At 45.4% G+C, this 24,277-nt stretch overlaps 1 protein-coding gene across 1 annotated transcript; it reads left to right on the top strand.

Annotated features, from left to right (window-relative positions):
- Positions 1-5,652: 5,652 nt before the first annotated feature.
- LOC120842465 lies at positions 5,653-6,405 on the top strand. Its single transcript, XM_040213598.1, has one exon. It carries the CDS (start codon positions 5,653-5,655, stop codon positions 6,403-6,405), a length of 753 nt encoding a protein of 250 aa, XP_040069532.1.
- Positions 6,406-24,277: the final 17,872 nt, after the last annotated feature.

Here is a 24,277-nt window from a genome sequence, read left to right on the forward strand (position 1 = left end):
CATCCTACTATTTCAAGTCAACCACCGCCAGGTTCGTGCTGCAACGGACTGTGACTCAAGTTTGCCGGCTGGGTGTACTCTGTCCGCTAAGGCAAGAGAGACGGTTAGCAGCGGGCATTGGATGCCAACAAAGAATGACTCAAGAAATCCCTACCTAAGGACCTGCGGCAGAAGATGCTCTGGCTCCACTCCTGGCACGCCACCTGGTTCTAGTCTCCGACTACGGAACACCCTTCAAAAGAGAGAAGAGGACGAATAGAAAAATAGTCTGGAGAATTGGAAGGAACCTTGGTGAGCATAGTAGCAATGCCCCAGCATCTCCATGACCTTAGTGCTGTCAAAAGTTTAAAAAAAAATGCGTTCGGACTTGTTTTTTTTTTTTCTTCTTTTCTTTTTTTTGGGGGGGGGGGGGGGGAATACTTCTTGAGAAATCTAACGAAATACATTTCATCCTGATTGTATCGCGATACAAAAAAAAAAAACGTTCAAAATGTATTTTGATAGAGGAATACAGATACTGGCGAAAAAATGTATCGCGATACAGAAATACAGATACGAGATGCATTTATAAAATACTATCGCGCTACATTTGTATCGCTATACTGTCCAATCTTGTATGCCAGTAGGTAAAACGACATTATAACTACTATTTATTATTCGTCGCTCTAATTGTTGTCAAAATTCCCAAACATCCCTCCGCGAACAACTGTGACCTAAACTGCGGATTTGTTTTTTATTAAAGTCGACTACGGTTACTATCGCTTTTAAGATATTACCACACGTAGAACCTTTCATTGCCTTCCAAACTGATTAAATTTTGTGTATTTATCATGTACGAGTACTGAGAAATAATTTATAAAACAGAGAAGGTTTTCACTTTTTGTTCAATTTCAGCACGGTGTAAATAAAAAAAAAAATAAAACATCTTTAATTTTTTTTTTTGCGTCGCGTTCTTTTTACACCTTTATTTTAGCCAGAATACATTCCATTAGTGGTATATGCACCGATTTCAAATTTTAAGCCTCTAAATATGCTAACAAAGAGCAAATGCCGATGGTGGGTTAATGGGTGGAATTGACGATTGTCGTGTGCGGTTTTTTTAATCACTCTTTTTTATTTCTGAAAATTTTGTTAAAATGTTATTTTTGCTTTTTTAATATCAGTGCAAGCTTGTTCCTATATTTTTTTAGTCACTTGATAAATGCTTAACCTTGGTTTTGATAAACTTGAAAATCATTTTATCACGCGCTACCATTCACTTGTAGGTCTAACGTGTAACCCAAGGTTTCCTTAACTTTTTGTATTTTCTTACTTCAAGTAATGGAAAGGCTTTATCGTAATACTCCTGTAAATTTGTTATGAAAGAATCATAGGCTTTCCCTGGATTTGGTTCATTTAATGTGTCATTCCATGTTTCTAAGAAGACGAGGTTTTAGGAGCATTCTCAGTTATTTTGATTTATATTCCTACAAGTATTCTAATATTGTTGGTGGAGCAATTGTGTGGTGGATTGTTTTGATGAAGAAAACAAAAGAAGGGCAAATGGTCACTCAGATTTACAGTGCGAAAACATGCGAGCTTTGACAGTTTGTGATGCAGATATCGATCAAGGTTTGGGTACATTCGGCTGCACGACTTGGGACATTGATAATATTCTCGCATCCATTTCACTGAACGAATTAGAAAAAAATCAATTGGTATAGATTCATTGTTTAGCAAAGTAATATTTAGGTCACCTATTATTGCTATTTGCATATTTGTTGAGGTTACGTAACGTATTCTATTGACCCCTTTCAAACATTTAGAAAAAAACACAAACCAGATGGCGGTCGATGAATCACAGCAATTATGACAGTTTCACACCTCGTAACGAAATCAACGGTTACACAAGTAATTTCGGGGAGTACAGGTCATTTTACTCTGGAAATACAAGAAATTACCACCCCCGCGACGCGAACCGCGGCAAATCGCTGCACACTTGTAACCATCAAATTGAACAATATCTTTTTCGCCAGAACACCATGCTTCAGGGACAGCTAGGATATCAAAAGTACAACAGCGTTTCCAGATAGAGAACAGACAACATAAGATTTGTTACGCAGACTACGTGCATTTAGGCGAAACCGTTTAAACGTGTTACAATTTGTGAAGTTCTTATTTATACAGCTTCGGAAAGACGTCACGTCATAGTAAGCATCCCTCATGCCCTAAAGCGCCATGGCTAATTCTATATCTCAAACACTTTAGACGAGCATAGCACCTTAAATCGATTTTAGTGAGACCGCTTTCATTTTTGATGCTGATAGGTCAGTCACCTGACTGTTTCCTAACAAAAATCTTACGACCCTTTTGCCATGTAAACTGATGATGCATTTCGGTGGCCTTTGTTTTTTTAAGTCAAAACAGTGTTATGGTTTGAGCGGTCAGATTTGCCACCAACCAAACGTCAGTATTGTTCCGCTTGAGCAACGTCCTATTTTCGAACCAGCGGTCTCAAGTCATTCTGGATGCGAAACGTATGAGAACTGGGCGAAACTTATCTAATTTCCCGGGGAATCTATGGATGGCCTCAATGTCTCCCTCTGTGAGCTCAGCAACGTCTAGCAGCTTTGCTACCTTTTTTAACCTGTCCAGCAAGTTTTCATTTGATAGGCGTGGGGTACCACGCACTTCGAGGTTCCGCCTCCGATTGTACTGCAGTAGCTCGTTTACTCGCTGCCTCAGTTCTTCCACTTCCCTTTGTGTTTTACTGTTTTTGATCTTTACCGCGCGTTCCTTCAGCTCTCTGATATCTTGATTTTGTTCTTTTCATTTCTGCAAGCACTTCATCGTACTTGTTAGACATGTGGTGCATGGACTGCTCGATCCTATCTACGGTTGCCTTCATAGCTAGAAGGGTGTCCGGTTTTACTATAATCTGTGTCATTTGTGTCTCGGACTTTTCCGCTTCGTCAGGCTTTTTTCTAAACTAGGCATGTGACTTTTGTTTTTTGCACTTTGACACGTTGGACACTGCCAAGTTTCTCTCGTTCCTTCAGTAATTTGTTTCAGTGCAGTTTTGCATATTCTGAGCGTTGCCCCAGGTGATAATTGAAGCGGCACCCTGAGCAAATCATTCACGTTTCACCCGATAAGGACTCCTTACAAGGTAAGCACACATCATCCTCCTCCGACATCGTTCGCCGTTTGCTCAACCCCTTTTTTGCACGAGCGATGGCATTAAAAGTTCAGAAACAGTAGCAGCAGTGCATGCACTGGCAGCAGCAATAGAAAACGTTCAAAAGCTGTACGAAAAAATAAAAATAGTTTCACCAACCTGAAAGACGTAAAGCAGCAGAGATTTGACTGCATGCAGGCCCCTCGCTATCGCTGCTGCCGCTGAGTGCGTGTGAAGCTGTCTTGGGGCATCGCGTCTATACAACGCTTAATTTGCTGTGGCGATCAAAGGTGACGACATGGCAGAAGCAAACGGGTTGCTGGTGCTTTTCTTGTAGGAAAGTTTGCGATCAGATCAGCGACAAGATGTTATTAGTGAGTCTTAGTATTGCGTATACGAGGAAACGCGAGACACTCTGCGTTCGCGTTTGCGTTGGGTGTTCCTCACTCAGTTTGGGCTCCGCACACGCACAGTGCGGAGCACGTAACGCGAACGCCGACACGCAGCCCTTGCTTTTATACGCAATACTAAAACTCTTTTTATAAAAACAATTGATTCATAAAAACCGGGCACAAAAATATATTGCTAAATTGTTTAGAACTTTACCTCCGAAGAAAAGCAATTCAAGCCAATAAACTGTTTTTGATTGCAAGGAACCAATCACTGCTATCCCAATACGCACTCCTGTTGGCGCTGCCCTCATGGCTCGGCACCGAATTGAGCTGTCAACAAAAAACAACGTTTATGTCCTTCGAAATATGCAAAAAAAATCAGCACCTCTATCGCCAATACAACTGCAGCAGCTCCGCAACATATGCAATAAACCCGGAGGAAATGTGTGGCGTCGTAGCGTGCCGGGGAGACCTCATATCCCCCAAGCGGGAACAGTACCAACTGTTCAATTTGTCCAAGCGGTCCTTGATACCAGTCTCGAATATTCTCGACACCAGTTGACCATAGCTGTCTCTCAGCGGGAAGTCTTTTCGCACTGGGTGCTCCCGTACTCCGTGTAGATCCTGTCTTTACAAGGAATCACCTCGTTGCCAAGCTTTGATCGGTGACATCCGCTCCAATCATACGAGGCGAGCACGTGACTCCCTCTGCCAGCCTTATCTGTGCAGCCCTTGACGGTGTCGCTTAGGGTAGAGTTCTTGTTGGGCGATCGTTGCCGAGCGGCCGCCATGGCATTGATGATGCCCCGCTTGTCATCCGATCGCAGCAGAAGATGTTCGGAGAAGCTACCCCTTTTCACGCAGGGTAGCACTTTCCCAGATAAGAGCTTGGGGTAGAGCTTGTCTATAGTGTCGTCGGCGTCCCAGCCGTATCTGGAGCTCAAGCTGGACGTCAGCACGCTCTGGAAGTAAACGGCGAGTGAGAATCCGCCGACCATCCAGCAGAATAGCACGATGCGTCCAGCCAGAACGTGCTCAAACCGTTGCGGTACGGGATACGAGAAGAGCATTACCGTTGCGACAAAAACCAACGCCACGTCTTGGATGCTATTGAGGAGCTTCCTTCCCGAGCGGTAGTTGATGAGACAGCAGATGAATGCGCAGGCCACCATCGAGAGGAAGAAAAGGGCGAAGAAGGTTGTCGGCGCTTCTCGCAGGAACTCATCTGCCAAGCGTGAAGGCTTACGGACCGTGTAGAAGACGATTCTTCCGTAGTAGAAGATGCCGGGAAAGTGGACCAGTCGCCAGCGCCGTAAGGTGCAGCCAATATGGTCGACCATATTGCTGCACCTTAGAGCCTCATAGAGAGGCGATCTAAGTAGCCAGCACCTTCACCGCCGGAGCTGATACATTGTTTCGCCTTCCAACAGATCGACTCTTTATCTCTGCCCTGTCATCACCCGTACCGCCACGTGCAGCGCTGCCACCCCTGCTCCCGGCGACGGCAACATCCGGTGTCCTCCTTCAAAAGGAAGACCACAGCGGCTGTCTCGGGCATAGAGAGGCGATCTAAGTAGCCAGCACCTTCACCGCCGGAGCTGATACATTGTTTCGCCTTCCAACAGATCGACTCCTTATCGCTGCCCTGTCATCACCCGTACCGCCACGTGCAGCGCTGCCACCCCTGCTCCCGGCGACGGCAACATCCGGTGTCCTCCTTCAAAAGGAAGACCACAGCGGCTGTCTCGGGCATAGAGAGGCGACCTAAGTAGCCAGCACCTTCACCGCCGGAGCTGATACATTGTTTCGCCTTCCAACAGATCGACTCCTTATCGCTGCCCTGTCATCACCCGTACCGCCACGTGCAGCGCTGCCACCCCTGCTCCCGGCGACGGCAACATCCGGTGTCCTCCTGCAAAAGGAAGACCACAGCGGCTGTCTCGGGCATAGAGAGGCGATCTAAGTAGCCAGCACCTTCACCGCCGGAGCTGATACATTGTTTCGCCTTCCAACAGGTACGTGCAAGTCGTTTTGCCAACAAACGCATCGTACCAGCTACTTAGAACGCCTCCCTATTTTGTAACGCCTGTTGTTTCGAGCAGTATGCCGACGAACCAAGAGCTGGCGAAAGAAGTTCAGCTACTGAGGGATGAGCTAAAAAATCGAAATGCTGAGTTTAAAAAAGAGTTTGATGTTGCAAACAAAGAAGAATTCCGTTCTTTGAGGAACGAACTGCATGAGGCTCAGAATAGTCTGGCCTTCATGAACAAAGATATCGAAGAGCTGAAGGCAAAGTGTGATAGTCTGAGTGCAGACAACACAAAACTGAAACAGAGCAATGATTTATTAGAAACAAACAACACAGAACTAACACGGCAGGTCGCTCAAGTCGAGCAGTACTCACGTCTCAACAACGTTGAGATCCATGGCGTGCCCAACAACCCGACCGAAGATCTCGGAGAGCTTCTAACGGACATTGCTAACCACATCAACTGTCCCATCACTAAAGCTGACATCGACATCGTGCACCGGGTTCCCACCCCAAGTCAACCAAACGCTCACAACATAATCGCGAGATTCATCTCGAGGGATCATAAGAACGATTTCCAAAAGAAGGCACGCCGCGCTCGCATCACAAGCAAAGATTTGAACCTACAAGAGGAACCGCGTCAAATCTTTTTTAATGATCACCTTTCTCCTCTAAACAAAAAACTCTTCTCTGCGGCACTGCGCCTAAAGAAAGACAAGGAATGGATGCATCTGTGGACTGACCAATGTGTTATTAAAGCCAGAAAAACTAATGGGAGCTCAGTTCACAAGATCATGTCCCAGGATGATTTGAGCGTCTTTGTCTAGCTGCTAAATCTTTCTGTGTCCCTCTTGGATTCTCACTTTTTCTTTTCCTTATGAACGTATCCTTGCTTGAACCAGACCTATTTTCCAGACAGACATCCACTTCATCAGAGTTATCAGTACTCCATCTGAACATCAGAAGCTTACGTAGTCATTATGACGATCTGATTTGCTTATTATCTACCCTAAAACATGATTTTCACTTTATCGCCCTTTCTGAAACATGGCTCAGCAATGACACGAATAACAACTTCAATATCCCTGGCTATCAGGTAATATATGGTCATCGCGAATCACAAGAAATAACGTTTCCGTCTAAATCGCACGGGGAGTTGCTCTTTACATAAAAAATACACTTACTTTCAGACTTCGAGATGATATTCATATATCATCTAATCTTTGTGAATCACTATTTATAGAAATTCCGCCAAATCCCAAATCACCTAGTGTAGTTCCCGATAAAACAAAAAATACACTCATAGGCGTCATTTACCGTTCACCAAATAATGCAGTTGAGCACTTCTTAGGCAGCTTAAATGAAACCCTCAAAAACATTTCTCAAATTAATTCGAATGTCATTATTATGGGCGACATAAACATTGACACTTCTGCTGATACATCCGTCACTTACAGATACCTAGATACACTAGCCGTCTACGGACTACAACAATGCATAACAACAACTACCCGCTTTAGCGACACAAAACGCAGCACTTTGGATCACATAATTACGTCTTGTCATCCAACAGACTTCACAATTGGCACTATTACAAGCGACATAACCGACCATACACTCATTTTCGCTGTTTCTAATACACATAAGGTGTCACAATCGATAACACAAACTACTCAAATATACGATTACAACGTAATAATAAATGCATTAAACACAAAGTCATGGGAGAGCGTATACCAGGCGCCCACGGCAGACCTAAAACTAGACAACTTTTTAGAAACACTAAAATCTTCCATTCAAATAGGTACTAAAACCAAAACCCTATCCCGCAGATCAGTCAGAAAAAGCCCCTGGTTAACATACGGGCTGCAGCGATCTATCAATCACAAAAATAATATGTATAAAAAACTAAAACGCAATCCATTTAATCTACACCTTCAATCTAAATACAAATTGTATAATGTTTGTTTAAATAAATTAGTTAACCTAGCTAAACAGCAGTATTTTTTTTAGTAAACTTTCTAGCTCCATTAACAATCCAAAAGAAACCTGGAAAATTATTAACTCTGCATTAAATAAGAGTACTACCGAACAAACTGTGTCAGCCTTAAGCACCGACCAAGGCATATTACGGACAAACAAGAAATTGCTAACACGCTCAATGACTACTTTTCAACTATCACTACAAACGGGCAGTATCTTTCATGCACAAATCTATCCACTGGCGCACCAAATATAGCTCGTAATGACACGACGTTTTTTCTTTATCCTGTCGATCCAGAAGAAGTTCATAATACCATTAACACGCTCAAAAATACTTCGTCGTCGGGGTGCGACGGAATACAGACAATAATACTAAAAAAATGTGGTTCCATCATTGCGCACCCTTTGGCTGATATTGTAAACAAAATTTTCACGACTAGCTCTTACCCTGACTTACTCAAAATAGCAAAAGTGATTCCAATATTTAAAAAAGGAGACAAACTAAAACCAGAGAACTATCGACCAATCGCCTTACTTCCTGTCATTACAAAAGTGATTGAAAAACTTCTACTAAAGCGACTGAACCTGTTCTTCTCTGAAAATAATTTGATCACTCCGTCACAATATGGATTTCTTAAAGGAAAATCAACAGAACTCGCGTTATTAAATATGGTAGAGAAAACAAAGCAAAATATTGAAATGAAGTTATTAACAATGGGAATCTTTGTAGACCTAACAAAAGCGTTTGACCTAATTAACCATGAACTTTTACTACAGAAATTAAGTGCTTACGGGGTTCGTGGTGTTGCTCTCAATCTAATCGAAAGTTATCTATCAAACAGATGCCAATTTGTCACTTTAGATGGCACTATTTCAACAACTAAACATATTACCATCGGTGTTCCGCAAGGCTCAATATTAGGTCCCTTTCTTTTTTTAATATATATTAATGACCTGGCAGCCTATTTACAAAAAAATTGTGTTCTTTATGCCGACGATACAAATATTTTTATATCTAATGCAAGCGTGACAGAACTATACATGGAAGCTAATAACACTTTAGAAAAGCTAGCTAAATGGCTAACCCATAACAAATTAGTTCCCAATATAGCGAAAACAAACTACATAACTTTTGCCCCGAAAAACAAACTAGTTTTAAACACACCTCAGCTTTTGTTTGCAAGTATTAACCTAACTCGAGTGTACCATACTAAATTTTTAGGACTAACACTTGACCATCAGTTAACATGGCACCAACACGTAAAAGACACAACTAATAAGATATATCGAAATATACCAATTCTATATAAACTACGGCACATATTTTCCTTACGAACCCTCCAAATGCTTTATCATAGCTTCATTCATACTCACATTTCGTACGGGTTATCCATTTATGCATTGACATATAAAACAACACTAAAACCCATAGAAATCGCCAAGAATACGGCACTAAGAGCAATGCTGTTTGTGAATAGGCGCGAAAGTGCTCAATTTGCATACCGCTTCCTCAACATTTTAACAGTTCATCAATGCCTCGATTATCGTGTAGCATTATTAATATTTACGTTCATCACCAATCAGATAACATGCTCTTCAATTAGTTTTACTCATCAAGATGTCATGTATCCTCTGCGTTCACATTCACAAGCGTCACTGTCTGTACCATGCATACGAACTAATTATGGTGCGTTCACCTTCATTTACATTGCTACTAAAACGTGGAACTCTCTACCACCCTGCCTAACTGCCATGTCATCATTCTATATCTTTAAACAAGCCATACGTGCCCACATACTATCTGCATGATTCATCAACCATTTCTATGCCCCTCCCCCCCCCCCCCCCCCCCCGATTCATTCTTCTCTCCTAGGCACACCTTTCACACAATCACACACACACACACAAACACACTGATATTGTACTTTTTTCTCGACTTTCTAGCTTTTCTTCTTTCTCTTTTCACTTGGTTTAATACTTTGATTATGTAGATACCACAATTGTGTTTCGCTTTTTTTGTTTTTGTTTTTTTATTTTATATATAATGGTGTTAACTTGATCGCTGACTAACCCTTTATTACCAAGGGGTCCCTTCAACAGTTTTCTTTTGAAAACTTTGGGACCCCCGTCGGAATAAGTGTAATTATCTAACATCTTGTGTACAAATAAAAACACATTTTGACTTGACTTGACTTGACTTGACTTGACATAATGTCTATCCTTCGCTCTCTGACTTCTAAAATCCAGTTCTTGCTGTTCACCATCACTGTTCTGCAATCGACACCAAGCCGCTCCAAAATGTCTAATATAATGTTTTCTTTCCTGTCGGCACACAGAGGCTTCAGACAACAAAGTATGAAACTTTGATTTTTAAGCAGATGCCAGGTTTGGGCAGCAGAGAAGCTTTGCTCCTGCATGGCTGAAGTGTTATTCAGGTTAATGTAGCTGCTGGTGGTGCAGTTCCACGCTAAGTTCTGTAAGACGACGTGGCTTTCTACATTCGTCGGTTGATTGTAAAAATATTGGCTTGGGTGCCCACGAGCTCGAACGCACGACAAACATTTTGCCTTAGAAAGATAAAGTCAACTGGAAAAGTCGTGGGAAGAGAGTAACCGTGAAAGGCTGCCATTCCATAAGGACTCTGGAATGACGACCGCCGCCTTTCTGCTATATCCAATGCTGTCACGGAGGTGCTTCAGGTAAACTGACCAGGAGCCGCACCAGTATCTCGCTGTGAAAATGGTTCCGATTCTCCGCACAAAGAGAAAGCTGTTCATGTCCCCACTTGCGCAGAGAATGTCGACGTCTATGTCATTCGAAAGCAGAAGATGCACACTGCTCCTTGTGGAGCCCACCGGTGCAACTGGCATAGGAAGAACGACCAGGACTGTGACGAGAAATGCAAGCATTTTAAAAACGCGTCTTTGTTGGCCGAGAACGTAACTGCAAAGCAGAGCGAAAACGTCAGGCGAAGATTTAATCCAAGTAACAGCCTTGTTCTTTCTTGTTTTTATTTAGGTTATGGATCTCCAAAGTATGTCGTTTCCCGTGCTGAAAGCAAATATTGCCATATTTGGAAAGTGTCAAATTTCGCCCCTTTGAATAAAAGAGTAGGTGGTCGATGCTTTTTTTTTTCCTCTGGCAGATTTCTAATTTTTTATTGACGAATGTCCTTTGTGTATACAACATAAGTTGGTGAAGTTTTCAGACAAGATAAATATTTACCTTATGGCTGGTTTTCTTTTGAATGCGACCAAACTTTTTGGGTGGGGTCTTCGAAAGAAATATATCTGATGGCTTAACTCCCTTGATAAACAAAAATTAGCATAAACAATTAATACCTAAGAGTTTTATACCAATAATCTTGAAGTGCCCCTTGGTGGATTACTTTAAAAGCTCGATTTTTTTTTGAAGTTGGTCGTTGATGAACATTCAACATAGTTGGGCTGCTAATATTTTTCATATATATAATTTTACGTAGTATTTTATACAAATGTACTGCCTAGTTTCGATCTTTTATGGGTTTTTGGTTTACATAATCGCAAGCGTGCGACCCGATTAAACCAGCCCTTTATGCATGAACTATTTGATGATATATTGCTCGTGTGGGGAACTTCTATGAAGTTAATTCTATTCTGTTCCAAATTGTTAAAAACCTAATCTTTTTTTATATTTTTAAAATATATTTTCTGAAAGCTGTTTTTTTTTTTATTTCCGTGTAACTTGTGTTCGTTCCTCATAAGATTGACAAACACCGGACATAAATATGAGGTAATTTTTTGTTTGCTTTTTGCATGCCACAACTAGCTATGAAAGCCCTCTTTTCCGTCAAAGTTTAGAAAGCCTAATATTTTTAGATATATTTGATGTAGATTTCTTCTAAACATTCATTTTTCTTTCATTTCTTATTTTTGTGGTGATTTACATTAAGATGCGGAATCGAAAAACATAAATATTGTTTAATTTTGTGTTGTATTCTCGGGACAACTGGATAAATTATTAGCCTTCTGTCTTGAGTTTTAGTCTTCGGGACAGGTATGCTAGCTTCACCGCAACGCTGCTAGTCGGCTCAATATTAACAAATGTTGCAATAGAGTACCTCACCATGACGTATTCTTTAGTATGTTTTTCGTGCTGCGCTGCAGACAACCGAAACCGATTGATTATGCCAACCGCGTTTCTGAGATGAATGATATCACATCTAAATAGTATTAAATGAGCCGTTCTAAAGAAAAAGATCAGTTCATTGTTAGTTGCACCGTTGAACTTGCTTGCATCCCATGTTTGCATTAAGTTTGAATGGCGAGATGAAACTATACCGGCTAAACGCTAGCACATTAAACATATATTGGTGCGTAACTATAAACAAACGCTGTCTTGTAGTAGTTTCTTTCGTGCAGGCGAACAAGTTCAAATAAATTATATATTGCCTCAAAGTTCCGAAGATTGTTTTAAATTGTTTTTTAAAGTATTGTATTTCTTAAAAAAATAAATATTAGTTACACTTTTATTTATTTCCTATTTTCGTTTTTAACACCTGTATACAAGTTATTGTACGTCGTTTCTTTGTTGTATTCGTTCTAACAGACGAACTAACGACATCTTTAGCAGTTCCGTCTGTGACGTTCCTGAATAATAGCTTCAAAGCTGCGTTGCGAGCAATCTCCGTGAAAAGGAAACAATAAAATCACGAGCAACACTGGTAATAGTACATAATATCGTTTAACTTTGTTTAACTTCTGACATCGGTTCGAAGCGACAACGGGAAATCTCTTTCTGCCTTCGGTTAACACGAAACATGTTAGACCTTTAAATGAAAACAAACCTGTCCTATTTACCTACCCTCACTCCCCGCCGAAACGTTGAATGGTTGCTAAAGAGCGTTCCTCAGCCAAATATCCCTCCCCCCTTTCCCCTGTATTTTATGGAATGAATCTGAAGAGCTCAGTGACCCACAGGTGTTGAATTGCCCCCATGGTTCAATGCTTTGATCAAAACCTTGATTGGATACCACAGTCACGAATTACAGGTCACTAAACCTACCACGTGCAATTATCTTTGTAACGTAATCGCTCAGATACACTGTTATACTGTTACAACTGCATGACCGTCCTGTAGCACAACAGGAGCGACTACCTTAGAATGCACCCTTCACCATCGATGGACACCTAAAGGCCCGTTGACATACCTGCGTTTGGTTAGAGTCGAGCTCTTGTGGTGTCTTACGGCGAGAGAACACCACTGGCACACTGGCGCCATCAATGAGGTGATCTGTAGCTGCATTTCACTGGAAAAAGTCAAAGAAGAGCGGCCCCTTAACAATCCTACAATGGAATTGTAGGGGGCTGAAAACAGAAGCACAAAACCCAAACGATATCACAGTAATACAAGAAACGAAGAGTGACACAGACACATTAAGTGGGTACAAGAAATTTATCGTACCGCCTATCCAATACAAACAGAGGTGCAAGGTAGTGCTGAAAGCGTATGCCCGGTGTATACCCTGTCGAGGAGTTGCCCGTCACACAGATAGACACCAGTAAGTGGTTCAATAGCTCCCAAGAATTCGTACCAGTCCGAGCGGAGGTAGACGACAAAAGAATCATACTAGTGAACACGTATACCAGACCACGAACCCATAAAAACGACGAAGACGACTATTCATGCATACACTAAATAAGGCAATTTCAACGCTCCAATCACGGAATGGAACTAGATAACAACCTCTATAAGAGGACAGAAATTAGTGGAAACATACGAAAGAGCAAACATAATTTTAATTAACGACTAACCGGTCAACACAAGATACGACACCAATACAAAACATGAAGACACAACACCAGACCCGACCTTCACTACTCAGAAAATCAGAGCGAACGGGAAAGTGCTAAAAGGGACATTCCGGCCAAAACTCAAAACGAAATAAATGATTGGTATCGCTTAAGTGACAAAAAATGCGCCCCAGCCAACATATTACGACAAGGGGACGCCGCATTCTCAACTAATGCCGATAATAAAAATGCGACCCGCTCAAGGAGGTTATAATGGGCAGGAGGTGGCGTCCCTATCCCCAATGCATGGAGCGAAGTGTAAGGAAGTAGGCGTGGCCACGAGCCGCAACGAGCATTTCTTGACCAATAGGAAGCCTAGTGAGAGGGCGCCGCCATTAATTTCGGTGCAAACAACCGCAATTGCGATGACATTTCTGTGGCAACGCGATTGTGTGCACCGAAAGTAATGGCGGCACCCACTGTTATCTGAAACAGCGCTTAACGGGAGGAATCGTAGGTCCGGGCGGTCCGAGCGGAGCCGGAGCTTCAAGCACGAGTATACAGCTTTGGACAGTGCGCAGATCGCACGAGCGCGCATGGAAGACAGGGTCGCAGAGAACAACGGGCTCGCGCTTCCAGTTCTGACTTCGCTCGCACATAATGTGGAACTAAGTATAAACACTCACGCTGCAAAGCATTTGCATCGTGGACACCCACGGCGGACGCCGACCGCGTCGAAAGCTAGCCTCGTGGAGCACACGCCGGAGCAGATTAGAAAGCAGACGAAACGCCGGTGCGCTACCCCACGGCCTCGGAACGGGTGCGCAAGGCAGTCTGGGATTAAACGCCTCTTCCGGCTTCACTACGGCTGACGTCATGCCGGGTCCTGTCTGTTTAAACGTTCTTGGACCCGCTGCTCCTTAGCGGGTCGTCAGCGGGTTACCGATCGCTAAAGCAACGTTGGGCCGTGGCGTCATGGTTGTTCTCTTTTTTTTTTTTCCCTGGTCCGGACGGGCGCACCCGTTGCGCGGTCGAGCAGTGTAAAGTGCGTTTATTTGAGCCGCTACCGCCGCTACTTCGGCTGGTGATTGGCGTGTTTAGCCGTTGCTTTTATCTGTAGCCGGTGTAGCTTCAGTATAGCCTTTTGTTTATTTGCTTGTGAGGACTCCAAGTCTCGTTTTAGCGAGCAACTCGGTGCGCACTCGCCCGCATCGTGGTATCAGAACTGGCCCAGTTGCAGTCATGGGCACGTTACTGCTTAAATGTAACAGTGTTAGTTACTCAGGCAAAAAAGCAACCCTGTTACAGTTACAGTTACAAAATTGAAAGAGTAACTTGTTACAGTTGCAGTTGCATCGCTAAAGTAACGGAGTTACTTCACAAAGAAACACGAGGAAACATTCAAAAGTAACGTTCCTTTGTATGCCTTTAAATTGACATAGATTTCTTATAAGACATTGTGTTGTTCACGGTAGTGAGTGATTATTTTGAGAAACTAGACTTTCTTAATAATCAATATTAACATGTTTCGTTCTTCCTATTTCGATTTTTACCATGAATAGCTCTTTGAACAAGATAATAATTTGAAGCAGTATCCGAGTAAATCCACTAAATGATAAACAAATTTAGAGTCTCTTCTTTGGAACGTTACGGGCGAGTTAAGCTTTTTCAAATTTTTAACATAGCGCATACCTGGTCCATGAAGAACTTCAAGAAACTTCGACCACCATAAGGCATACACGAACACAACAGCGGGCGTCCAGATCTCGTATATATCCAATCATTGTGCCAGTTCACAATCAGCCAATTCTAAGTTCGAGTTTCTTTGATGACGCGAAATCGGATAGAAGCAATAAAAATCGTGCAAATATGAAGTCAATAATAATATGTCGTACCTTGCAATCAGCTTGTAGATGTTTTCTAATGCCACTCCAATCCACTCGTCGGTCGAATCGGTTTTTACTGCGCGCGCAGAATCTTTCATGAAACACTTGTAGAGCAATGTTGCGGTAACATTCCTCCGACAAAATGAGCACTGATCAAGGTACAAATGACCACTGCGTGTAGGGTTCCAAACGGCTAGCGATCTTTTCCCCGACACTTCCTAACCAGATCGAACACGCTTGAGCTCCTCCATCTCACCACCCGAAATATAAGAGACCACCCGGAAAACCCACGACGTGAATATCTATTAATCAACTGATGGCAAGTGCCCCTGGTACCGGCTAAGGGCGGTCTTTCAATTTCAAGCGCCGACACCCATGAAGAAACAGCCGGGAGGTGATGGTGACAAACACGACACAGTCATTTTAAGACCGCCTGAGCGAGTGCGTGTGACAGAGTTGTCGCCAAAAGATCTGAAGACTGCCCTAGCAAAATCTATTGACAACCATTCCAAATACGAAAGGTGCTATTGAATTATTATCCAAGAGGTCACTAATACCATTGCGGTGGACACCTGGTTGCCATACATTGCGGAACACTTCTTAAAGCTGAAGACGATACGAATACCAGACAAGGAAATTCCAGTTTCCACATGCCTCGCCCTGAATGGAAACCAGGTCAGAGGTGTAATTTACGGAATCGACCCAACCGACGACCCGGAAAACCTGCTGCCGAACCTGGTCAGCACTACACGCTGGATCCTGGAAGCAAGACCGATGGGCAAGAACAGTAAGACAGCCTTAATCACATTCGAGGGTAAAAGAACACCAATATATGTCACATACTACGATTGCATGAGGCAAGTATGTACATACAGACCCCGCGCGGTGGTGTGCATGCATTTTCATGCTATCGGACACAAAGCGAACATCTTCCCTAACGAAGAAGAGCAGAGATGCCCGGACTGTGGAAGGGAACACATGCACGGATAAGATGGCTGCATGGACACCTCCCCGCAGTGTAAGAACTGCAAGGGGGCCCACCTGGCCACGGATTCTTCCTGCCCCAAATGGAGGGAGGCCAACGTACAGATTCGACAGAAGGGAAAAGCGAAGGCGAAACCCAGAGGCGACAGACGTCAGGCACCTCGATCAAGACGGTCTACGGACACTGGGCCGAGGGATGAAAGCACGCAACGGGACCGTGCTGCGCAACTACCCAAGGGAGAAGAGATTCCCACGCCAACCCCGCCGCCAAAGACTGAGGGACACTTCCTAGCGCTTCCAAAGACGGCGATAGCACCCGCAGCAAATAAAATTGAAGAAAGAGAGGACGAAGATATTCCACGCATGGTTCAAGCCATGAAAGCAGCTCTCATGGGGTCCAGGTCACGAGTACCGACTCGGGGGCAGATGGAAACAACAACCCAACGGCATTCCGAGCCACTACAACACCAAGCCACATACACAGCGACAAACATATCCCAGGCAAGCTCAGATAGAGACCAAGCATTGGTAACACGGGCGGAATTCAAGACCTCTATGGAGGTAATGATCGCCAGCATCAAGACCGATCTCCAGAACACCATGATGAGCGTTGTCAGAGAGATCATGCAAAAGGAGCTTGAAGCCATGATAACACCAGTTCTGCGTGAGGCTGTCCGCTCATTGTTCCAAGGACAAGAAAATAGTAGCAAACCAAACTGGTCAAGCACCAACACGATGAGCCACCACAGTCAAGATGGCTTCAACTAATAACAGGGCTTCAAATCGGGGCCAAGCCCCGAGGCCGCCATGTGTTGTTCAGTGGAACTGTCACGAACTTGCGGGAAAAGTGAGTGAACTGAACAAACGTGTTTTAACTATAGAGAAGCCAGTAGCCTTCCTGCTGCAGGAGGTAGGGGGTGTAGAACAAAAAATAGCGGGGTATAACGTATATATGACTCCGACCATACGGTACAAGAAACGGGAAAGACCGCGCAGGGGGTCTGATACGCCGAACGTGCCGGTAGCTGAAGGACAAGCAGCAGTGTTTGTAGATAATAACCTACCGCAAGACCAGATCGACATGTCGCAGTGGTGCAACAAATATCACGAAATTGTAGCAGTGCTGGTGAAAATTGGTGCTCGTTGGTTGGTGGTGGTGTCGGTTTATGAGCGCCCGGGATATGACGTACGCAGCAATGCGACCGCTTGGATCCCCCAGCTAAAACTTGGAGCAGGGAAGGTACCAATCATCGTGGGTGGGGACTTCAATGCGACGCACACCATGTGGGGATACTCCCGTGACTCACACAAAGCCGAGGGAATAGCTGAAGCAATGACACTGAACTGTTTTAGATTCGCGAACGACGTAGACATGCCTACGCGAATAGGTATGCACGCAAAGCAGAAGGACACCACACCCGACCTCACCTGGGCAACTCAGAACATCGAACTCGAGTGGCAACTTTCAAAAGACTGTATGGGCAGTGACTATCTACCAATCACCGTAAGACCTACCCATTTCTCAACCGGCGTAAAGAGGCGGGTACACAAACGAGTGAAATTGGACAAATTCAGGGAAGCTTTAACTCAAGGGCTGACCGAGAGCGGGTTCACAGAAAGATTACAGGCAGCACTCAAGGAAGCCACACAAGACATAAAGGTCAAGGAAAGCGACCCGACACCGGATTCACACCTTCTCAACCTATGAGCCTCCCGAATTGAAGCCCTGGAAAGATATAAGAATGAGGGCAAACCACCAGCATTGAGGGAAAAGCGCAATCTGGCGACGGCGACAGCGAAGAGGTACGCCAACCAACTTGCTAGGCAGCAATGGCAAGACCACTGTGACTCTTTCAACAGTAGGACGGGCCTTGACAAGATGTGGAGGACGTTCCAAGCTATGCAAGGCCGAAAAAAAAGCAGGACTGCAGCACAAAACATCGCGCTGGCACTGCGAGTTTCAGGATACCAAGTGGCAGCGGAAGCAGGACAACTCTTCTTCCCACAACCCGCAACACCCGCGCCACAAGAGACTTACAAGTGTCAAGTCTATGCTCCAGGGGATCCTGCCAGCGCCCCCTTTACTATGGGGAAGCTGATCTCGGCCCTAAGGCAATGCAAAACCAAGAGCACACCAGGCCCAGGCGGCATTACCTATGCTCTCCTTAGGAACCTGCCAGACGAACATTCAGAGGAGCTCTTAACATGGATCAACCAAATCTGGACCCCAGGTCAAGTTCCAGAAGAGTGGAAGACGTTCTGGGTCATCCCGATTCCTAAACCAGGCAAGCCCACAACGTCGCTTGCTAACATGAGGCCCATTTCACTCACCTCGAATTTATGCAAGCTCACAGAAAGAATGGCGTTATACAGAATTCAGCACATTCTAGAGAACAATGGCACATTTCACTACACGCAGGCAGTCTTCCGAAGACACCTCGGACCTGAAGATAGTCTTTTGATGATCTACACGGATGTGCTGGAAACACCTTCCAAAGTTGATCCACGCATCGTTGTAGCAGTAGACGCCAAAAAAGCGTTTGACTCCGTACCACACAAGTCAATAATCGACAGCGCAGTCGCCCATGGTATCCAAGGAGCACCACTCAACTTCATAAAATCCTTCTTGGAGGGACGTAAATTTACAGTCAAAGTGGGAAACACCGCAGGTCCAGAAACACCGAATGGGGTCGGAGTCCCTCAAGGCGCAGTCCTTTCACCTACGCTGTTCAACCTAATCATGGCCGATCTCCCGCCTCGCCTGGCCCGGATCCAAGACCTCTGCTTCACTATCTATGCAGATGATATCATAATCTGGACCAAAGGCCAGATTCTTGTCGGAAGACAAGAAGAGGTACTACAGGAGGCACTGGACACCATCGTGGAGTTTCTGGATTCCGTAGGCATGTCTGCAGCACCAAATAAGACCTCATACATAGTGGTGGGTAACCGACACATTCAATCTTAGACAGAAACACAGGACATACGCCTTATCATGAAGGGAGATTAAATACAGAGAGTTGAAAGTTTGAGGATTCTCGGACTATTCCTCGATCAAGACGGAAGGCCCCATACCTGGATGAAGAGGGTAACGAAAACCTGGAAGAGCACGCTGCACTTATTTAGAAGAGTGGCCACGAAGAAATGGGGAGCCACAGAAAGGGTAACACGTACCCTAGCCCTGGCGCTTCTGACTTCGAAAGCGCTCTATGCATATAACTACAATAGACTTACGCAAACACAAGTCCTAAAACTTGAAAGGGTCAACAGGGAAGCTATGAGAGCAATTAGCGGACTTTCACAAATCGCAAAAATCGAAGACCTACACATTCACTCTAAGCTCAATACTCTCAAGGAGCGGGCAGACGCACTCGAGGACGCGCAACTGGACCGACTCAAGACCACAGAAGCGGGAAGAGCCATATTGCGACATATTGGTTACGCAACGGATCACCTTCCGACGCTCCCAAACCGAAGCCTCAAAGATACAACCATGCAGCTTACTACATTTGCCCCACCGGCTCGCAACATGGGGAAGGACCACGAAAAGCGGCGGTTCCAAAGAGTCATGGACCACATCGACTTTGTTCGAGAGTACAGCAGAGATTTCACCAACCTGTACGTATATACAGATGCTGCACTACGAGGAGACGGACAAGGAGCCATTGGATGGTTCATGTTAAACTCCCAGATGACATGCAGCCAAGTACTTAAGGGTGAATGTAGCCTCAAGGAAGCCGAGCTACAAGCTATACTGGCAGGAGCCAAACAAGCGGCCACACACTGCAACAAGACATAAGCCCTCTACAAACACGTATGGGTATTCACTGATAGTAGGGAGGCACACGCAGAATGCGACAAGGTTGACAGCTATAGCAACACCGTCCGGCAGTTGCGAGAATTAGGCCAGCAATTTGCAGATGAAGGACGCGTCCTTCGAATTGGATGGGTGCCGGGACACTCCGGCATATATGGCAACGACCAGGCCGACAATGCTGCCAGAACGGCGCTTGAAGCTGCGCCTGCGAGACCAGACCAGGAGCAACAGGAACAAAGTCAAGAAGGCGAAAATAATGTCCTCCCCTTCGACCCCGACCAGTTCCTGTCCCTGGGAAGGACGAGGTGGCGCAAGACATTGAAAGATCTGGTCCCTCAAGATCCGGACGGCTAATTACCTGCCCAATACAGCCGGAGTGACCGCGTTATTCTGCAACGGATCCGCACCAACACGGCAATAACGCCTGCCCTGCAGGCTAAGCTGGACAGAGCCAGGCGAGCCCGACATCCCGATGACCCCGGGCCGGTTATCGACGGTGACTGAACTCGATGCGGAAACAAGAATCCAGCAACTATAATTCATCTTCTCTGGGAATGCAGAGCCACTGTACGCTCAAGGCGGGCCACCATAAACGACCTCCCCGCTTGTCATCGACCCAAAACTTTCGTAGAGTGGACGCGACCAGGGGGCGACATACAGCACAGGAAGATTGTGCTGGACTCTCTGCTTACCCAGGTAGCACGCCAGAGGAATGCCCAACTTGGGCAAAGGTCTGGCAAACATAAGGGCCAAACTTTGGCGCAGTTAGGTTTTTGCACCATGGCATTCATCAGTGCCAAAGTACGGTGCCTAACTATAGCCATAGTTGGGCGATCCTATGGCATGCCAAAGTTCGGCTCTTCTCCGGTACGCCAGAGGAGTGCCAAAGTTGGTGCCATACTTGAGCCATAACTGCCATAGTAAATCCTAATCTGGGAATTCGGGGCATGCCAAGGTTTGGCATTTCTCTGGTCTGCCAGAGGAGCGCCAAAGTTGGTGCCATACTTCAGCCATAACTGCCAGAGCAACGCCTAATTTCGGTATTTGGGACGTGCCAAGGTTTGGCGTTTCTCTGGTCCGCCAGAGGAGCGCCAAAGTTGGTGCCATACTTCAGCCATAGCTGCCAGAGCAACGCCTAATTTCGGTATTTGGGACGTGCCAAAGTTTGGCTTTTCTCGGGTCCGCCACAGGATTGCCGAAGTAGTGCAATACTAGAGCTATAACTGCCACAGCAATTCCCAATTTGGGTATTTTGGACATGCCAAAGTTTGGCGTTGCTCTGGTCCGCCAGAGGAGTGCTAAAGTTGGTGCCAGATTTGAGCCATAACTGCCATAATAAAACCTAAACTGGGAATTCGGGGCATTCCAAGGTTTGGCGTTTCTCTGGTCCGCCAGAGGAGCGCCAAAGTTGGTGCCATACTTCAGCCATAACTGCCAGAGCAACGCCTAATTTCGGTATTTGGGACGTGCCAAGGTTTGGCGTTTCTCTGGTCCGCCAGAGGAGCGCCAAAGTTGGTGCCATAATTCAGCCATAGCTGCCAGAGCAACGCCTCATTTCGGTATTTGGGACGTGCTAAGGTTTGGCGTTTCTCTGGTCCGCCAGAGGAGCGCCAAAGTTGATGCAATAATTCAGCCATAACTGCCAGAGCAACGCCTAATTTGGGTATTTCGGACACGCCAAAATTTGGCGTTTCTCTGATACGCCACAGGAGTGCCGAAGTGTGCCATACTTGAGCCATAACTACCAAAGCAACGCCTAATTTCGGTATTTCAGCCTCGCCGAGTTTGGCTTTTCTCTGGTCCGCCACAGTTGTGCCAAAGTAAGTGCCAGACTTGAGCCATAACTGCCGCAGTAAATCTTAATTTGTCGATTCGGGGCATGCCGAAGTTTGGCTCTTCTGGCTACCCACTGAAGTGCCAAATAAGTGCCGGCAAAGAAAGCCGAGAGGCCAGCCCAAGTTTCGAATATCTCTGGTGTGTCACAAAAGTGCTCTTTTACGCGTCCCAGAAGAGAAATAAAATAAATAAGCGTTGGAAGCACGATAGTAAGATGTCATCACCTCCGTTCCCAAGCAGCACGGCAATACTTTGCAGTATCGTGCCAGTGCCGGCCGAAAGTCGGTTCCAATATCGCTCAACTGTCCAGTTTTGCACCACCGTTTGATACCCGGCAGGTATTGCCGTACAGCTGTTTCGCCCCGGCCTAGCGTTCGCGTAATATTGTGCGAAAACTCTACGATGCGTCTGCTTCGTATTGGCCGAACGTCGTGCAAGTATGTGTACGTTGCATGTCATTTGTTGCATATCCAATCACTTATACGGACAAACAAATTTTTTCGATCGCTCCCAGAAGTTTATTAAACAACTTTCATTACACACAGTGTATTCTCAACATATTTACAAAGGTCACACTTCTCTGTAAAACGAAAAGCAAATTATAAAATACAATTAACACTGTCCTCATGCCAAGCAAAACTCATCACACGTAAAACCGCGGAGAATGAAAGGAAAGCAGGACGACTATCAGAATCATGCTTGCAGTGTACTTACTAATAAAAGAGCGATATCATGTAATCCTTGATAGATGCATAATCCATCTCAGGCACCCCACAAACACATTCGAGGAAGAAGGTTGAGCACATTCAACTGACGTCTCGTCGTCGGCGAAGAGCAGTTTTTGTCGAAGCGTGTCCAACAAACACATCACAAGTATTCCACGAACTCCGGTGCAAAAAATGACTGTTACCGAAAAATTGGCATGGACGTATTCCGACCGTTTACGACGAAAAAACACGGCCGCGTCTGCAACGCACGAAAGCAACAGAACACTGAAGAGTCCAGTTCGAAAACCGAACCTACGTGGCCTGCTTATTTCTATAACTAGGCAAACGGCGAAAACGACAGCCCCAGAGATCCCATCAGCGTGACAGAAAAAGTCACGTGACAAATTTTCGTCCAAACGTTTTTGTCCTACGCGTCCTATGTAGAGAGGTCACGCTGAGTCACGCGTTTCGCTTCATCCTTTTGATTTGCTTAAAGCGGCTGTCGCGCTCGCTGACAGCCACACGAAGACGCAAAAACAGGTGGGGAGGATTTGCAAAAGGCGAGGTCGAAGGCGCATCAACAACGCATAAAAGAAATGCCGCTTCTGCCGGTGACCTTGTCGCCTTGCCTAGTCTGTCAGCGTTCGGCTTCCATTAAAGGGGTCATGAAACGCTTTTCCAACTTTTTCCCAAATACTTTATTTGTTTGTATGTAAAGTATTTGTTTTTCCTGTTTCGCTTTCCTCCTCAACTCATAAATCGCGCATTCCACCAAACAGTTAAAGAAGACGAAAAGGGGGAGTCCCCTCTTGCTCGCACTCTCGTTTGTGTAATCCTGGACACATCCATTCTCCCCCTTGAAGATTAGCCCGTCGCTCAAAATTCAGACAAAAGTCGCTTTCCCCACCCTGTTCATTCCGAAGGTGACAGTGCTGTTGAAGCTACGTGCTCGTTGGGCCAGCCACACTTGCCTAGGGTGCCTACATGTTCCCGCCGCTCCGCTGTTTAGGGTGGCGACAACGTTTGTGATACCTGTTGCCGACAAACCAGTGTTGCCTACCTCGTTACCATAGCAGCCTCCGCTGTTTCGTCGACCATTTTGTCACACTCGCCAGTCGTGCGCTCGCGCTACTCCGCTAATCCTCGTTAGGGCTAGGGAGCGCCCACCGCTCTCGTTCCGACGGCGAGGTTTCGGCGTGCGATGCCGGTCTGTTGCGTTCCATTTTGTCGAGGGGACTCACGTTTCGATAAACGCAACGCATACTTCCTGCTCGAAACTTCAAAGTATGGAACACGCGAATAAAGAGAGCGACAGCCACGACGACCGCCATCCCGCTGAGCCTCCGACTCGTCCGACTCGTCTTATGAACGGAAACGGAAGTGGCCTCACAGTGTTGCCGGTGTGTCGAAACTACGAAAACTCAACGTTGTGTACGTTTAGCCAAATAAGAAGTGGGTCAAAATGGCGGTGGGAGAGGATCTGGGAAAGGGTAACAAGAAGTTGGCGCCACCCTAAAGCGGAGCGGAAACATGTAGGCACCCTACACTTGCCACGTGAGCGTGGCAAATGTGGCTGCAGAGAATGAAGTCAGGTGATGAAAGGGAGGCGGCTGATTGGTCCTGCAAGCGCGTAGCTTCCACCACAATGTCAGCTTAGGGGTGAAGGGAATAAGTGAGGTCCGGTTGCGTGTGACGTCAGTTTGGACCCGATAACG

Source organism: Ixodes scapularis, unplaced genomic scaffold (genome assembly GCF_016920785.2).
Source record: "Ixodes scapularis isolate PalLabHiFi unplaced genomic scaffold, ASM1692078v2 PGA_scaffold28__5_contigs__length_5199819, whole genome shotgun sequence".
NCBI lineage: Eukaryota > Metazoa > Arthropoda > Arachnida > Ixodida > Ixodidae > Ixodes > Ixodes scapularis.